The sequence below is a fragment of the Suncus etruscus genome, chromosome 7 (assembly GCF_024139225.1).
Source record: "Suncus etruscus isolate mSunEtr1 chromosome 7, mSunEtr1.pri.cur, whole genome shotgun sequence".
Taxonomy (NCBI): Eukaryota; Metazoa; Chordata; class Mammalia; order Eulipotyphla; family Soricidae; genus Suncus; species Suncus etruscus.
In genome coordinates this window covers 51,262,689-51,280,339 of record NC_064854.1, presented here as the reverse complement: position 1 = coordinate 51,280,339, position 17,651 = coordinate 51,262,689, and the positions used below count along the sequence as shown (strand labels likewise).

General features: G+C 42.4%; 1 protein-coding gene across 1 annotated transcript in view; it reads left to right on the top strand.

Annotated features, from left to right (window-relative positions):
- The first annotated feature begins 5,815 nt into the window (after positions 1-5,815).
- RAB4A (RAB4A, member RAS oncogene family) overlaps positions 5,816-17,651 on the top strand; it is a 35,120-nt gene continuing 23,284 nt past the window's right edge. Inside the window, exon 1 of the mRNA XM_049776578.1 lies at positions 5,816-6,051. Within this exon, the coding sequence (XP_049632535.1) occupies positions 5,820-6,051 (232 nt within the window). The 5' untranslated portion in view covers positions 5,816-5,819. The remainder of the gene's footprint in view (positions 6,052-17,651) is intronic.

The following is a 17,651-nucleotide window of genomic DNA, read 5'->3' as shown; positions in this document are numbered from 1 at the left end:
CTGACCAGTTGTCCCAACAAAACTTGTTGAAGAGTCTTCCTTGGTCCATTTTGTGCTTCTTGCCCCTTTTCTAAAGATTAATTGATTGTATGTATGGGGAATATTCTCTGAATACTCAAGTCTATTCTACTGATCTGAGGGTCTGTCTTTATTCCAATGCCATGCTGTTTTAATGACTATTACTTTGTAATACAATTTAAAGTTGGGTAAAGTGATGACTCCCATATTCTTTTTCTCTAGGATTGCTTTAGCTATCTGTGGGTGTTTATTGTCTAAATGAATTTCAGAAGTGCTTGACCAACTTCTTTGAAGAATGAGGAATTGTATTAAATCTGTACAATGTTTTGGAAAGTATTGTCATTTAAATTATATTAATTCTCCCAATCCATGAACAGCATATGTGTCTCCATTTCCTCGTGTCCTCTTTTATTTCTTGAAGCAGTGTTTTGTAGTTTTCTTTGAGTAGGTCCTTCACCTCTTAAGTTGACTCCAAGGTATTTGAGTTTTCTGAGGTACTAATGTGAATGGGATTTTTTATGTCCACTTCCTATCTATTATTATTTGTGTATAAGGATATCGATTTTTGATGCCACTTTGCTAATTGAATCTATTGTTTCTAGAAGGTAGAGTCTTTAGGGTTTTCTAAATATAATATTATGTCATCTGAAAACAGTGAGAGCTTGACTTCTTCCTTTGCTATTTGGATGCCCCTGATATCTTTTTCTTGCCTAATTGCTATGGTAAGTACTTCCAGTACTATGCTAAACAGGAGTGGAGAGAATGGGCAGTCTTGTCTTGTATCAGACAAGAGGAAAGGGATTTAGTTTATCTCCATTGAGAATAATATTTGTCATTGGCTTGTGGTAAATGGCCTTGACTATATTGAGAAAAGTTCCTTCTATTCCCATCTTGTTGAGAGTTTTTATCATGAATGGGTGTTAGACTTTATCAAATACTTTCTCTGCATCTATTAATATGATCATAAGGTTTTTATTTTTTCTTTTGTACATATGGTGTATTATGTTGATTCATTTAAGTATAAAAATATCCTTGTGGGGCCAGAGCAGTGGCAAAAGTGGTAGGGTGCTTGCTTTGCACGTGCTAACCTAGGACAGAATGCGATTCAATCCCTCACTGTCCCATATGGTCCCCAAGCCAGGAACAATTTCTGAGTGCAAAGCCAGGAGTAATCCCTGAGCATCATCGTGTTTGGCCCCAAAACAAAAACAAACAAACAAACAAAAAATCCTTGCATTCCTGGAATGAAACCTACTTGGTCATGGTGTTTGACCTTCTTAATGAGACATTGGATCCTATTCGCTAGGATTTTGTTGAGGATCTTTGAATCTGTGTTCATCGAGTATATTGGTCTGTAGTTTTCTTTTCTTTTTTTTTTTTTTTTTTTTGCACCACTGTATGTTGTGGAGCAGCTGAGTGAGACTGGGAGATGAATCGACAAAATCTATGTCAATTGGGAACATATCTGCTAACTTTCACTGGCTTTCTGCCATGTCTGGATATATTAGTAGCTTTTGTCCCCTCTCTCCTTTCACAACACCAAATTCCACAGTCTCCCCATCTCCAACACTACACAGAAACTTCCTGGGATTGTTTCTATTAATAGCTTTCCAGTGAACAAAAAGATCTTTCTTTGGTGTCATTTCTATTGATACGTCCATAAACATTCCAGACAATGAACCATTTGACAGTGCCCAGGGCTTGGATTGCCAGCACTGGCTTTTCTACCTGGCTCAGTGCTTGGGGCATGGTGGTATCTCTGGTTGAGGCATGTTCAGCCTCTGCATCTGCAGAGACAGTAGCTGGCTCATCATTCTTGATGAGATGGGGGTCTCTCTGGTTTAGTGCCAGTAGTAAATGATAAATTATCAACCCTGGGAAGGCCTTTATATTGAGAGCTCATCACCACTGGGAAGGTACCCTTCCTCTCTTGTGGCATGTGTAGAGGAGAATCTCTATGGAGCCTAGCATGTACAGTCCAGAGTGAGAAATGCAGGTAGCTGGACCAGAGCAATAGGAAGCCATTTAGAACAGGGACCATGTACACTGATGTTCCAGTGAAAGGCATGGCACATTAATTCCAACTCAAGGGGGCTGTCATGGTGATAATTCACCAGAGGGTCAAGTCATTCACCTAGGTCCCTGGGTCCTAGGTTGCTGTTCGGGTGCCAGTTATAATATCACCCCACGCCATATCTCCAACCCAAGAAAAATGAGTCTGAATCAGGGTCACGCAAGAAATAATCCAAACCAAGCTGAGGGTGAAACACATATAGTCTGGCAGTCTTTTACCTCATATCTCCATTAGCTGCCTGCCTGCCAGAAATGCCGTTTTTATTGAATACAGAGACCACCCCCAGGTGGGGGCCAGATAGCTCAGGTTATCCTTAGCCTGTTCTGCCAAGGTTTATATATGACAAATTTTTGTTTTGGGTGAAACCAAGTTGTAAACAAACAGATACAAAGATACCAGGGATGATCTTTGTTTTAGGTAAAATAAGGTGTAACCTAAAACTTTAGCATTAGGTACTCTGTCACAGTGACTGTGACTAGTGTCTGCTGCTAAATGGTTGATTTCTATTTTCCTGATGTCACTGCTCCCTGAAAGTCAGGACCATGCTGAATCCTGAACTTCTCCTTCAGGGGACTGGGTCACTGTTCTAGGAATTCAGAGACACCACTCCTTTTGTCACCATCAACTTCCTTCATTCCAGAGGTATTGTTGTGCTGCCTCCCCCCAAGGTGGTTCTCTGTCTGTCTAGGGAATAGGAGTTCCCTAGAGATGGTAGTCCCTTGAGCCACTATATTGTTCATTAAATATGAAATATTGCCAGGGGACAAGAAAGTATCAGCTACTGCAGGAACTGCTGACTTTAGAGGGATCTACGCTGGGGAAATAAATCCCTTTTCATTTCCCCCCAATATGTCTAGACTTTAAAAATACATTATTACTCTGCCAAAAAAAACCTGTCCCTGAACAACAACAAAAAAGACAATTTTTGCAATAAATGTCCCTTCTACACAATCAATTAGAATTAATGTAATTGTTTCTAATATTTGAGGAAAAACCATTTTACACGATTCCAAATTATGGAGATACAAACTCTTTATTCTCTCCATCCTCATACCTTACCATTCTACCTTTTTTAGTATCCCAACGTCTGGGATTTGCAACTTGGTTGAAGTGCTCACTGATGATAAAGAAACATATTCTTGTTGTGGTGCAATCCCAGCAGGATTGAACTCAGTGATATGAGGCCATGTGATTTCTTTTACATTATTTTCTAAGGAAGTTTGATTCCTTGATCCTCTGCTTTTTAAAATTAATTTACTTATTTTTGATTGATTGGTTTTTGGGCCACACCCAGTGACACTCAGGTATTACTCCTGGCTCTGCACTCAGAAATTGCCCCTGGCAGGCTGGAGGATCATATGGGATGCCAGAAATCAAACCATGTCCCTCCCAGGGTTGGCTGCATGCAAGGCAACACCCTACCGCTATCTCTCTGGCCCTTGATCTTTCGCTTTCAAGAGTTTTCTTTTCCAGTTATATTTGTCTTTACAAACTAGCCTTTTCATTGTTAGTTTTACCAAAAGTCTTTCCACAGAGTACACAATTTTAATTACCGTATTTTCCGGCATATAAGACGACCAGGCGTATAAGACGACCCCCTAATTTTGCAGTTAAAACATAGGTTTAGGCCTATATTTGTTGTATCAGACAGAATGTTCCTGTGCTGCATGTGCTGCATGTGTTCCTGTGCTCATGTACCATAGTGAGCCTATCACAACAAGCAAAGGTTCAAAGGTTATACTGTAATAGACTTCCTCTCTGACTCTGGCCAATCTGAACAGGCTTTTTACAGTGTAGATTTGGGTTCAGAACACTGTCTAATTTGCATGCATAAAAAGCCTGCTTGGATAGGGTGAGTTAGAGTCGGTCTGAGCAGCCTTGCAGTGATTGGTGCAGGATCAAGTTGGAAAATTCGTTTTGTGGCAATATTCAGACAATTTTCGTTTAGCAGCATATTGAAAAATTTTTCGGTATATACTCGGCGTATAAGACGACCCCTGATTTTCGGTTGACTTTTTTTGTTTCAAAAGTCGTCTTATACGCCGGAAAATATGGTAAGTGTGAAGTGGCAACTTAAATTTTCTATGAATCTTTCTAGGTTTCAGGGATATCAAAGCCAAGTTTCAGTTGATAATCCAAACTATCAGGGGCCAGAACGGTGGCACAAGCAGTAAGTCTTCTGCCTTGCCTGTGCTAGCCTATGATGGACCATGGTTCAATCCCTTGGCGTCCCACAAGGTCTCCCAAGCAAGGAGCGATTTCTGAGCGCATAGCCAGGACTAACCCGAGTGTCACCGGGTGTGCCCCCCCCAAAAAATATCCAAACTATCTTTGTAACCCAGTGTTCCGTTCTTAACCAAATAAGTTTATGACAGGAAGATTTCGAAAAAAGGAAAAGGATCACTTTCCTGAGTGTGAAGCCAAGAACATGGACAATGGCTGGCCAGGTGAGGCCAAAAACAAAAAAGGGATTGCTGACTTTTAAAAAAGTTTTCATTAATCTCAGGAGTATAAATCAAACCTAATACAGAGAAAGCTAAAAGAAGAAAGGAAGGAAGGAAGGAAGGAAGGAAGGAAGGAAGGAAGGAAGGAAGGAAGGAAGGAAGGAAGGAAGGAAGGAAGAAAGGAAGGAAAAGCAAGCATCGGAGAATGTGAGCCACTGAAGAATACATGTGAAATAATTCTAAGAAATTGGTGCCTTCCTTGTGATTAAGAGAAGCTGTGATTTAGCAAGCACATTTTCTTGCTATTAGAGGGAAGAGTATACAGAGAAAACTCTTTAGAAAAGAAAGTCTCAGGAAGAATCTAATGTCAATATGTGGAGGATAAAGTCCAAAGGAGTGTAAAAATACTTCCCTACGGTTAAGTCATTTGGGAACATTCCTCAAATTTTGGGAAACATTTCTCAATATTTCCTGGTGCCTTTTGAACAAGGCTGAGTTTTATTAGACAGAGTAGAGTCCTGATCATACACAGCAAATCCCTTCCCAAAATCTCTCCTCCTCAGTGTTTAATTCTACATTTCCCACATATATTCCGTTTTGCTCCTGCAATCAAAATGTCCGACCGTGACCAGGCAAGGTCTAGCCTGCATTGCTTCCAGACGATGCTTCCTGCTTCAGGAACACTGATGCGGTGAACACAAAGATGCTGAGAGGAAAAAATAGTCCTCGGGGCCTCCAGCCCCCATCTCAACCTCCAGCTCCACGCGGCAGGTGGCAGCCTCTGAAAGAACTGTGAAGACGGCGGTGGCCGGCCCTGCAGGGAACGCCCAGGAGAGCTGCAATGGGCAGATTCTTCGAGCTTTTAACCACCGCAATTCTGGATTCAGGAGCTTCCATAGGCCCAACGCGTCTGGATGCAAAAAGCGCGGGAATTCTTCCTCCTCTGCTCAATACCTGACTGGCCCCCAGTCCTTTGTCACACTCCCCAAAAGCTGCCAAAAGTCGGTCCTCCTCGTGGTCTTGGCCAATTTCGGCCTCTTCTCACTTCTCAGGTGCCACGCGGCTCGCGCAGGGCACCTGGAGCAAGTCCTCAGCGCGACTCAATGTCTTCCCTTCCAGGCTCCGCTTTGGTCTCGCGGTCCCTGCCCAGCCCTGAGTGGGCGCGCGCCCTCAGCGGACGGTGTGCGCATGCGCGTCCACGTGCAGGGCGGGGCCTCGCCAGCCTCCTTCCGGTCTCCAGCTCCTCCAAGTCCCGCCCTGGCCCGGGAAGAGAAGCCGTGCGCATGCGCGGAGCCGGTAGTCGGCGGGGCAGCCCCGGGGGGTTGGCTGCGCCGGGTCCTGGTCCCACCGGCCTCCTTCTCTGGTCTCCGCCCCAAGCCGCTCCCACACAGACGCCAAGATTTCCCCGGGCCTCGGCTCGCGCCTGCCTGCAGAGCGGGAGCGCCGCCGCCGGTGATCTGAGCGAAAGCGGTGCCGTTTCCAAGATGTCGCAGACGGCCATGTCTGAAACCTACGGTACGCGGCCGCTTCTGGGGCGCGGGGCGGGGTGCAAGGAGCGAGGAGCCCGAGTCCGGGCCCTGGGGTCTATCGGAGCGATGCAGTTAGTTCGCATGGTTTGCATTTTAAAGAAGTATTTTTGTTCGTTGTTGTATCCCCGTCATTGACACCCACTACTTATGTTTGCATTCCCGCAGGGACATTTTTTTTGTTTGTTTGTTTGATTTGGGGCCACACCCAAAGGTGTCCCATGCTTACTTCTGGTTCCGCACTGTGCAAGTAATTCCTCTGGTGGCTTCGGGGGCGGGGGGGGGGGGATCCATATGGGATGATGCCACGGTCGAACCCGGGTCGGCCGCGTGCCAGGCGAGTGTCTTTTTGCAGCCCGAGGAAATCATTTTTTTCAGTCTCATTTGAGTTATCGACGGATTTTGGGGTACCAGTTTGAGATTCAGTTTCTTGGATATTAATTATCGCCAGCGGGAGATGTAAGGACACCGACCTGTAAATTTATGTCGTCCTCCGTTATTCCAGTTTTGTCCTTTCCTGGTTTTGTAATTCCCATTCTTGGCACTGGTACAATGAGGAGTCAGCTGTAGGTAATCTATATATTCTTCAGAGACCGCGTACCTCATGTCTCTCGGGAGTTCTAGCATTTTTCTAGGTTGCCTGATGGCTATAAATGTCAAGTCGAGTTACTCGTGGCTCTGGAATGACTCCTGGTGGACTCTGGGACCATATGCGATACCTGGATCTAACCTAGCTAGGCTGCAAAGCAAATGAACGCCCTACCTGCTTGTACTTAGGACTCCTCGGTCTTTTAAAGATCATAAACATTTTGGAAGCAGAATCCCATCTCAGTCATCATTGCTTTCCTTCTGGCATGCATACCTGGCGGAACTCAGCGAATAATTTTTGGTCTTAGATTTGGCCTGGGGGAGGGGTGGCACACCCGACTGTGCTCAAGTCTTACTCCTGGCTCTGTGCTCAGGGATCACCGCAGGTGGACTGTATGTGGTGGCTGGCATAGAAGCCTGGCAAGCTGCGTGCAGAGCAAACACCCTGTCCTTTGTATATATGTCCTGCTCCTGAATAAACACTTTGTTTATTGTCATTTTGAGGCCATAGCCATTGTGGTTTTAGGCCAGTTATGCTTTGTGTTCGGGGATCACTCTTGGTAGGAGGAGATAGGGATCGAACCCCGTCAGCCACACGCCAGGCAAGCTCCCTACCTACTCTGGCCCCATCAACAAACATTTGATTAAATGATAGTGTTTTTAGTCCGTAGACTATTTAGTTTTGTTACTGTCTTCTTACTGTGTGGTGAAATTAAACAATAAAATAAACTTCCATTTTGTTAGCAGGAGGAAGAGATCGTTCCTAATCTCTTAATAGTTTTTATGCATTTTTTTTTAATTAAGAGCTTGGTTTGGAAGTTTACAGTTGCAGAGAAACTCGGGTTCAAAAGTTTATGTCTCATGTCAAACCAGGATTGTCTCTTCTTTTTAGCAGGCTGCACCTGGCTTTATGTAACTAGCATGTGTTAGGAGGTACTGTGAATATCCCCAGAGTAAGCCAGGTCTACTTTTATGGACTATTTTACTTATAGTGTAGTGGAGATTAAGGTGTTAATTTAGTTACACCATATAAATAGTTTAAAAAAAAACTCAGGAAGTTAAAAGGGAAATGGGGCAGAGGAGAGGAGAAAGAGACAGAGACATTGAGGAGAAATATCTGCCATAGAGGCAAGCTAGAGGGAGACTGGAGATATTGGTGGCAGGAAATGTGTACTGGTACAGGGATGGATATTGGACAATGTAGGACTGAAACTCAATTATGAGGAACTTTATAACTGTATCTCTTACAGTGTTTCAATTTTTTTAATTATTGAAAAGAAAACAAAACAAAAACACCTAGGCAGTGGGCTGGGACACATCTCTTTGCATGTGGAAGGCCTGGATTGGATCCTTCCTACCTCTAGGTGTGGCCACAAAACAAGACAATAACACAGACAGAAGGCCCTCTCGGTACAGTGGAAAAAGCACTTGCCTTGCATGCACTGACCAGGGTTCTTTTCCTGGGACCTCTCATGGGTCCCTAGAACCATCATTAGTAAAGAATAGAGAGGAGGAGTGATCCCTGAACACAGATGGGTGTAATCCAAGCCCGTTTTCTACCCCAAACCGAGGCAGAAATTCTGTTGTAGTCTATGAAAGAGTGTTAGAAACCTAATCCAAATTTTGGGAACTAGGAACATACCAGACCCTGGGGAGTGGGGGAAAGGAGTTCCAATGAGAGGAGTGTAGTCTGTGTACTATAACCCCTGGTTTGAGGATAGGGCAAAGTCTTTCTCCAGAGAGGGGTGAGCCATAGCACATTTGCTACACCTGTGTGGCTGTGCATGTTCTTAGTTCTGTGTAGAGCCTGATGTCTATTCAGAAAAGTTTAGCAAATCCTCTTAAATTCTGGACTAGGGTTTTCAGAGGTCCATATGCTTTCTCTTCCTTACAAGCACTACAGCCAGATTTTATAAAGAAAATACACTTTCCTAGTAATTTTTTGTTTGTTTGTTTTTTGGGGTTTTTTTTTTTGGGCAACACCCGGCGGTGCTCAGGAGTTACTCCTGGCTGTCTACTCAGAAATGGCTCCTGGCAGGCACGGGAGGGGGGGGGGAGGGGGGGGAGGGGGGACCCATATGGGACAACGGGATTTGAGCCAACCACCTTTGGTCCTGGATTGGCTGCTTGCAAGGCAAACGCTGCTGTGCTATCTCTCCCGGCCCTTTCCTAGTAATTTTTTTGGTTGTGCTTTTGCTTTATTTTCAGGTGTTACTTACCTCATACTTTTTCTCTTTAATCTGGATAAGGGCCAGTAGGGAGGGTGGAAAGTCCAAAGAAGAAAAACAAGTGGGATTATGAGGTAGTGAGAAAGGCCTGCAAAAGTTTGACCTTATGAAGGATTGTATAGCTTTGACTTTGCACTTCAGACACAGACTTAAACTCTAACACATCATAGATTAGCATGTTACATTCTGATCATAAGTCTCTGCCCATTAGTGTTCTTATGTCAAAGGAACCTTTCAAATATGTTTTTACTTCTAAAGTAAAATGGTCTGTAGTTCTAATAGAGAAAACAGAAAAAATTAGATTTAGAAAGGGCAAATATGGGATTGGAGAGATAGTACAATGGGTAGGGACTTGCCTCTTACAAAGCCAAACTGAGTTCCATCCCTGACACCATAAATAACCCCCCACTCCCAAACTCACAAGGAGTGATCCCTGATCACTGGTAGGTAGGTCTCCAAAGCAAAAACAAAACAAACAAAAAGAGCAAATGTGGGAGTTGAAATTGCCAACCTAAAATAGAAGTTCCCCAGAACCAAATCTTCACTGTCCCTCCTCTCCTGGTTGACCATATTTGCTTTCTGGTAGTCATCCAAAGTAAAACAATTAGGTTCTCTCTTTCTGAACATTTGTCTCACAGAGGAATGTTTACTTAGCCTTTAAACTTCATGGTACCCTACTTATTTTTTCTCTTGCAACGGAGGCTGTATTGACCTGACTGGGATGTGATGAAAAATAAAGAGCTGTTAATGTACTGCACTGTTAACAATGCTATTGTTACTGAACTCTGTCAGCTTATTAAAACATTTTACTTTTCACAAAATATTCCAACATTTTGGTACTCTGAAACCACCAAGCACTTGAGTACTATATATGATATTATAATACAAAATGAAAATCTTTTTTTTTGGGGGGGGTCACACTCAGCAGCACTCAGGGGTTACTCCTGTTTCTGTGCTCAGAAATCACCCCTGGCGTGCTCGGGGAACCATATGGGATGCTGGGAGCCGAACCATCATCCGTCATGGGTTGGCCATGTGCAAGGCAAACGCCCTACCACTGTGCTATTCATCCAGCCTCTACAAAATTAAAATCTTAAATAGATTTCATATTAGAACCCTCCATCTTAATATCCCCCAAATGAAATACTATTTCCCAAATGTTGCAGGTGATTTGTGTGAATCGGAGAGGTGATAGTAGCCTGCAAAGGGGAGTCAGCATCCTTTCTCTTTATCTACCATGACTACCTAGGGAAGTGCTTGAGAACATTAAGACTTATAGAGTATGCCATAAATATGTAGAGGATGCACGTGTCTCAACAGTTCCACCCAGCTGTCATCAGACTGTGACTGAGTCCCACTGGAATTACACAGCAAAGGAAATAATCTCCACCATTTGATTTCTTGGGGAATCATGAAACTCAGACTGGAGCTAGGAATTGCTCTTTGCAGGAAAATGAATCATTCCTAACCTTTGCCCAGGTTCTTTTCAGGGCTGTCAACTTCCCTCACCTAAAAGAATTTTAGAAGATAATAGTAAAGTAAAATGGTTTTATTTAGTGGTTATAAAGAGGGAACAAAAGAGTAGCATATTTTATTGAGAGACATGGGTGCTTCTTGAGGGGATGCTCCATAAATCAAAAGGAATTATAGGTAAACACCAGAATGGGGAAGCCTGCCATTTGCCATTACAGTTTTTGGGTGTTTTTTTGTTTTTTTTTTTGTATGTTTTGGGTAACACCCAGTGTACTCAGTTGGTACTTCTGTCTCTCCACTCAGGAATCACTCCTGATATTGTTAAGGGGACCATGCAGGATGCCAGGGATTGAACCTGGGTTGACCATGTGCAAATCAAGTGCTCTACCCACTGTACTCTCTCTCCAGTCCCTAAGCCATTGAAAAATTCAACTTAATAGACTTTTCTCCCATGTGGAGCTTTCTATGTAGTGATGAGCCTATTGCTAGGGTTTTGCTAAGGAGAAGTGATTTGAAGTTTTGTTGATTCACCTTAATGCTCTTGTCTTTTGTTTCTACTGGGACTTCTCCTTAGGGGAAAGGGAGGTTCATCTTTCTATATATCTGTCTTTCAGTGCTAACACTGGCCTTATAATCTTATCAACCTCAGGTCCTGTTTTCATAAAGTGGGTTCAGTAATTCATTCAATAACATCTTGATTTATTTATCTCCCAAGAACTCTGCCAACTCTCTTCCTGTCTCCCCCATCTACCTTTGACAATAAATATCAGATTCAAAATATTCTTTGTTGTTGTTGTTGTTGTTGTTTACTTTTGGGCCATACCCAGCAGTGTTCAAGGGTAACTCCTGGCTCTGTACACTGGAATCACTTCTGGCTAACTCAGGGAGCCATATGGGATGCCAGAGATTGAATCCAGGTTGGCTGTGTAAAAAGGCCAGCACTTTATCAGCTGTACTATCTCTTCCTTCTCCAGGATATAAAATATTCTTAAGTCTTTGACTAGTTATTATAGCTTGGTATATATCAAGAAACTTCAACTCTCTTTGGGAGGATATGAGTTGACACTATGATTTGTAAGACAAAACAAATAATTAGATAATATTGACCAATAACATTAAGAAGGTGCTATAAAGTATGGAATGGAAAATGCTAGAAATTGAAGGCAGTTTGGGGATGGAGAGGTAGCATGAGGTAGGGCGTTTGCCTTACATGCAGAAGGACGGTGGTTCGAATCCCGGCACCCCATATGGTCCCCCGAGTCTGCCAAGAGCGATTTCTGAGCGTAGAGCCAGGAGAAACCCCTGAGCGCTGCTGGGTGTGACCCAAAAACCAAACAAACAAACATTTTGAGGAAAATATAAGATGAATCTTTGTATAGAGAGAGGTGTATATCATCTTCTGTCAAAACAGTCTATAAAACTAGAATACATATTATTACCCTATACTTATATTTATATTGCAATGTACTCTTATTTACTTTTTTGGTTTTGGGGGCCACAGCCAGTGATATACGGGGGTTACTCCTGCTTCTGCACTCAGGAATTACTCTTGGCAGTGCTTGGGGTTCCATCCATGCAGGATGCTGGCCATGTGCAGGGCAAACTGTTTTCTATACTATTCTCTCCAGCCCCAGATACTCTTTAATATTTCTGCTTTGTGGTTTCTTTAGAAAATCGTGCAATATATGCACCTAATTTTTAGAATTATCAAATTTTTACATTGGCTTCTGAGGGTTAAACCTCCCTCAACTATATTTTATGTCTCCGTAGAACTTAACACTGTTCTCTAGTTTAGCAAAAATTTATAATATTTATGGTTATTTGAGTAGTATGAAGCATTGTTATCCTTGCCTATGACTTATTTGGCTCTAAAACAGAGATTTCCAGATTTCTTTTTATTTTATTTTGTTTCTCATTTGTTTTGCATTTGGGACCATACCCAGTTATGTCCAGGGCTCTGTGCTCAGGGATCACTCACAGCAGTGTTCAGAGGACCTGATGTAGTTATAAAGATTGAACCCAGGTTTTCTGGATGCAAGGCAAGTGTCATCTCTCTACTACCCCATTTTTAGAAGAAAACTCACACAACAATCTACTGGAAATTATTTCTTTTTTTTTTTATCTTTATTTAAACACCGTGATTACAAACATGATTATAGTTGTATGATTACAGTCATGTAAAGAACACCCCCCTTCACCAGTGCAACATTCCCACCACCAATTTCCCAGATCTCCCTCCTCCCCACCCCCCGGAAATCTATTTCTTTAAGCAAAGTGTATACCCACCATCATTTGCACCTACTCATTATAACAATACCAATGAAAGACTGAGAGAGATAAATGTATTGTCCCTACATTCATCCTTGTGTCAGTTTGTCCATCCTGTCTCAGTAGTGTGAATGACTTTATCCATTGCTGTTCAGTTTTCTCTGCAGCATTCACGCACCCCTGCTCAGCAGTAAAGCCACTATTCAGAAGTTCCTCCTAGAAGTATACTAGAGGCTAGAAAGGATGACGTTATTTCTGGGAGGGATATGGTAAAATTTATTTTGGGACCCAGACTACTATGACTTAGACCACATTTTTTTTTTTTTTTTTTGGTTTTTGGGCCACACCCGGCGGTGCTCAGGGGTTACTCCTGGCTGTCTGCTCAGAAATAGCTCCTGGTAGGCACGGGGGACCATATGGGACACCGGGATTCGAACCAACCACCTTTGGTCCTGGATCAGCTGCTTGCAAGGCAAACACTGCTGTGCTATCTCTCCGGGCCCTAGACCACAGTTTCATAGAAAAAAAATCATTGTAAGTTAATGATATTTTTTTCTTTTTTTTTTTTTTTTTTTGGTTTTTGGGTTTTTGGGTCACACCCGGCGGTGCTCAGGGGTTACTCCTGGCTGTCTGCTCAGAAATGGCTCCTGGCAGGCACGGGGGACCATATGGGACACCGGGATTCGAACCAACCACCTTTGGTCCTGGATCGGCTGCTTGCAAGGCAAACACCTCTGTGCTATCTCTCCGGGCCCAGTTAATGATATTTCAAAAACATTTTTTTTTTTTTTTTTTTTTTTTTTGGTTTTTGGGCCACACCCGTTTGACACTCAGGGGTTACTCCTGGCTATGTGCTCAGAAATCGCCCCTGGCTTGGGGGGACCATATGGGACGCCGGGGGATCGAACCGCGGTCCTTCCTTGGCTAGCGCTTGCAAGGCAGACACCTTACCTCCAGCGCCACCTACCCGGCCCTCAAAAACATTTTTATCTCTCATTAAAAAAAAAAAAAAACCAAAAACTTCACAGGTCTGAAGAGAAAGTACAGCAAGTGAGGTGCTTGCCTACCACAGCGCAGATGTGGTTTCTATTCTTGCCACTGCCTATGGTCCCCCAACTACCACCAGGAGTGATCCCTGAGCACAGAACCAGAAGTAAGCATTGAGCACAGTTGAGTGTGGCCCCCAAACAAAGCAAAGTAAAACCAACCATATCATGTTGTCGTTGCTGTTTTTAATTTGGGGGCCCACACCTGGTGAGCGTCTTTATGGCTCTTTGTTCATGTATCATTCCTGGTAGGACTCCGAGGACCATATGTGTGTGCCAGGGATCAAACATGGGTCAACCAGATGCAAGGCAAATACCTTACTGAGGTACTATCTGACCCATCAATGTTCTTTTATAATTTAGAACATCTGGTAAAACCCCCTTTTATATATAGTTAACCATAAAGAATTCCTTAGCTATAAAGAATAAATACCCTTAGGGTCCCAGGAGCACTGAGTCTAATGAAAGCTTAATATCTAGTTTTTATCCATATTTTTTTCCCAAAAAGCTGCAACAGTCAGCATTCCCACCAGTAGTGAGTGAGGGCCCCTTTTTAGCACATTAACGCCAACACTGGTTATTTTTATTCTGTATGGTGAACTGGCTGTTGAAAGGAGGTAAAGTGATATGCACGATACCCTTTCCATAATAATATTCTAAACCCCAATGCCTAAAAGGAAAAGAGAAAAAAGAAAAGTGCCTGCCATGGAGTCAGGGTTGGGGACAGTAGGAAAACTGGAAAACAGGTAGCATTGGTGGAGAAAAGTGAATACTGGTAAAGGGATAAGTGCTTGAACATTGCACAATGGGAACTGTACAATTTTCAATTGTTCAATTTGAACAAATTTCAATATTGAACAATTGTGTAACTTTGTATCTCAGGATGATTCAATAAATTAAAAAATTCTTTTGCATCATTCATTGTAGTAATCAGTCACAGTATAAGAAGGCAAATGTATTGATGGTCTTTAAAATGACATGAAGCAGTGTTGTTTCTTGAATTTCTTCTCTTAAACCTTCCACAGTGCAATGTTTCAACTCTCCCCCCCCCCCCCCCCATCCTAGCCTCTTTTCTACTTCGTTTCTTTTCTGTGTAAACCACCTACCCCTCTGCTGGTTGATCCCCTCATTATGCAATTGGAATATCCTGGCTGAGAAATGCTGCTCTAGAGATTGGTTACAGTGATCTAATAGAATTTACCCCTTACTCTCATTTTTTTTTTGGGGGGGGGGGTCACACCCGGCGGTGCTCAGGGGTTACTCCTGGTTGTCTGCTCAGAAATAGCTCCTGGCAGGCACAGGGGACCATGTGGGACACCGGGATTCGAACCAACCACCTTAGGTTCTGGATTGGCTGGATCGGCTGCTTGCAAGGCAAGCACCGCTGTGCTATCTCTCCAGGCCCCCCTTACTCTCATTTTCTAATAACTCTCTTAGAATGTTTTCCAGTGAAATAATTTGAGGGATGCCTTTAATTTCTTATAACATTTAACTTTGAATATCACTGCTTAGCTATTCTCTAGAGTACCCGACTTTGGCATTTAAACATATGACTAGAGATAAAAACAAATAATTTGCAAGGTATTGTTGGTTAGGATAAATAAGGAAGCATAACTTGTAAGCCAGATATACACTGTATCTACAAATATTCTTTTCTAATTCCCCTCTAAATTTCACCAATACGAATAAATCCTTGTTGATACTGGCTAGAATAATGCTTTGTAACTCTGCAAAAACCTTGTTCTCCTACACTTCTCAGAATGGTAAGTTTTTTTGTTGACATAGTGATCCTAGCCTTATAATTCTGTTTTCTCTGTGCTGTGTTTTTTTTGTAGCAGCTACCATTTAGATGGGGAAGAACTTCTTAAAGTGCTGATTAATTATGAATGAGAGACTTTTTAAATGAGGTTTATCATTTTTCTAATATAAATTTTTCATCTTGCAGAAAAATTAAGAGCTTAAGACATGTCTCTCCTTCATTACAGTTAAAAATATCTGTAGTGTACTTACTGCAATACCATTTTTTCTTTTTTATTTGCTTGCTACAGTTTGTAATTTTAGGAGTCATCATCAAATAGCATCACTTTGTTTATGTACACTGCCTTTAGGGGCTCTACAGATCTGTTTTACAAAATACCTTCAACTCCATTTTGCAGAGGTATTTTGCAGTTTAGTTATCTTTCCATTTATACAAATCTTTGAAAATAGATCAGAACCTCTTTGAAAGCAGGAAACTGTTTAAGTGACTTTTCCTCCTGATAATGTAAACAGTTCTTGAACATAGTCGTCAAAGAATACATCAAGAGACTTTGATTTGATTCCATTTAAGAAGCTATGTTTTTCCCTCAGTTATAGAATATGAAATATAGGGATTGGTTGAGTAAAAAAATAGGCCATATTTTATGATAAAAACCTAACTTTTTTTTTTTTTTTTTGGTCTTTGGGTCATACCCAGCGGTGCTCAGGGGTTACTCCTGGCTCTCTGCTCAGAAATCGCTCCTGGCGGGCTTGGGGGACCACATGGGATGCCGGGATTTGAACCACCTTCCTTCTGCATGCAAGGCAAATGCCCTACTGCTGTGCTATCTCTCTGGCCCCAGACCTAACCATTTTTAGTTGTTCATAATATAGAAGCATCTCCAATAAACCCTCTCACACAGGCTGCATTATCTAAAATTAAAGAGATTTCACCTACTGTCTCTTAAGAAAAAATAGATTTTTCTCTTGGTTCTTCTCCTTCTCCTTCTCCTTTTCCTTCCCTCCCTCTCTCCCTCTCTCCCTCTCTCCCTCTCTCCCTCTCTCCCTTCCTTCCTTCCTTCCTTCCTTCCTTCCTTCCTTCCTTCCTTCCTTCCTTCCTTCCTTCCTTCCTTCCTTCCTTCCTTCCTTCCTTCCTTCCTCTCTCCCTCCCTCCCTCCTTCTCTCCCTCCCTCCCTCTTTCCCTCCCTTTCTCCCTTCCTTCACTCCCTCTCTCCTTCCTTCCTTCAAGAAAAAGAAAGAAGAAAAAATAGATTTTTCTCTCTGAGAATTCAAATCTAAAATCAGTTCACAATGTGTGGGAACTAAAAGTTGCAGTAGCTTTGCTTTACTTTTTTAGCTCCTGAGATTGTTTACTGCCTGTTTCGATACAGCTTTGTCCCAAGTGAGAATATGTTGATGAAATGGAGGTTGACCAGGCATGAAGGTAGAAGAGCCCAGTAGGCAGGTTGAGCTATACCCATCAAGTACTTTTAGGGTATCCTATCCAGATCTACTTCAAGAGAACCCAGTGACAGATGTATGAGTGACCTGAATCTGTGGCATTTGTATTTAGGTAGATAGTTGGTAAATATTTATCTAATATTCATTAAGTAAATAGTTGAAATTCCCCTTATTCTTAATCTATATTACTAAAATTTCTCATTATAAATCAACTTTCTACTATAAATAAAATGGTTTTAATTAGTCTTAGAAAAGTTCTGTTAAGGGGCTGGAGAGGTGGTACTAGAGGTAAGGCCTTGCAAGCTCTAATCTAGGATAAACTGCGATTCGATCCCCTGGTGTCCCATATAGTCCCCCCAAAGCCAGGAGCGATTTCTGAGGGCATAGCCAGGAGCAACCCCTGAGTGTCAAACGTATATTTGGGCTCAAAAAAACCAAACAAACAAACAAAAAAAGAAATGTTCTATTAAGTTAATAGATTAGGAGCCGGAGCAGTGACGCAAGTGGTAGGGCATTTGCATTGCACACGCTGACCTAGGACAGACAGTGGTTCTATCCCTTGGCATTCCATATGGTCCCCCAAACCAGGACTGATTTCTGAGCACATAGCCAGGAGTAACCTCTGAGTATCTCCAGATGTGACCCAAAAACAAAACGACGACAACAAAAGATAATAGATTATTAGGGTTTGGTCATTTTATCAGGTGGAGTGTACCAGTTGGAGGTAGAAAACCTAACTCAGAGCCATAGTACAGCAAGTAAAATGTTTGCCTTGTACACAGTCGATT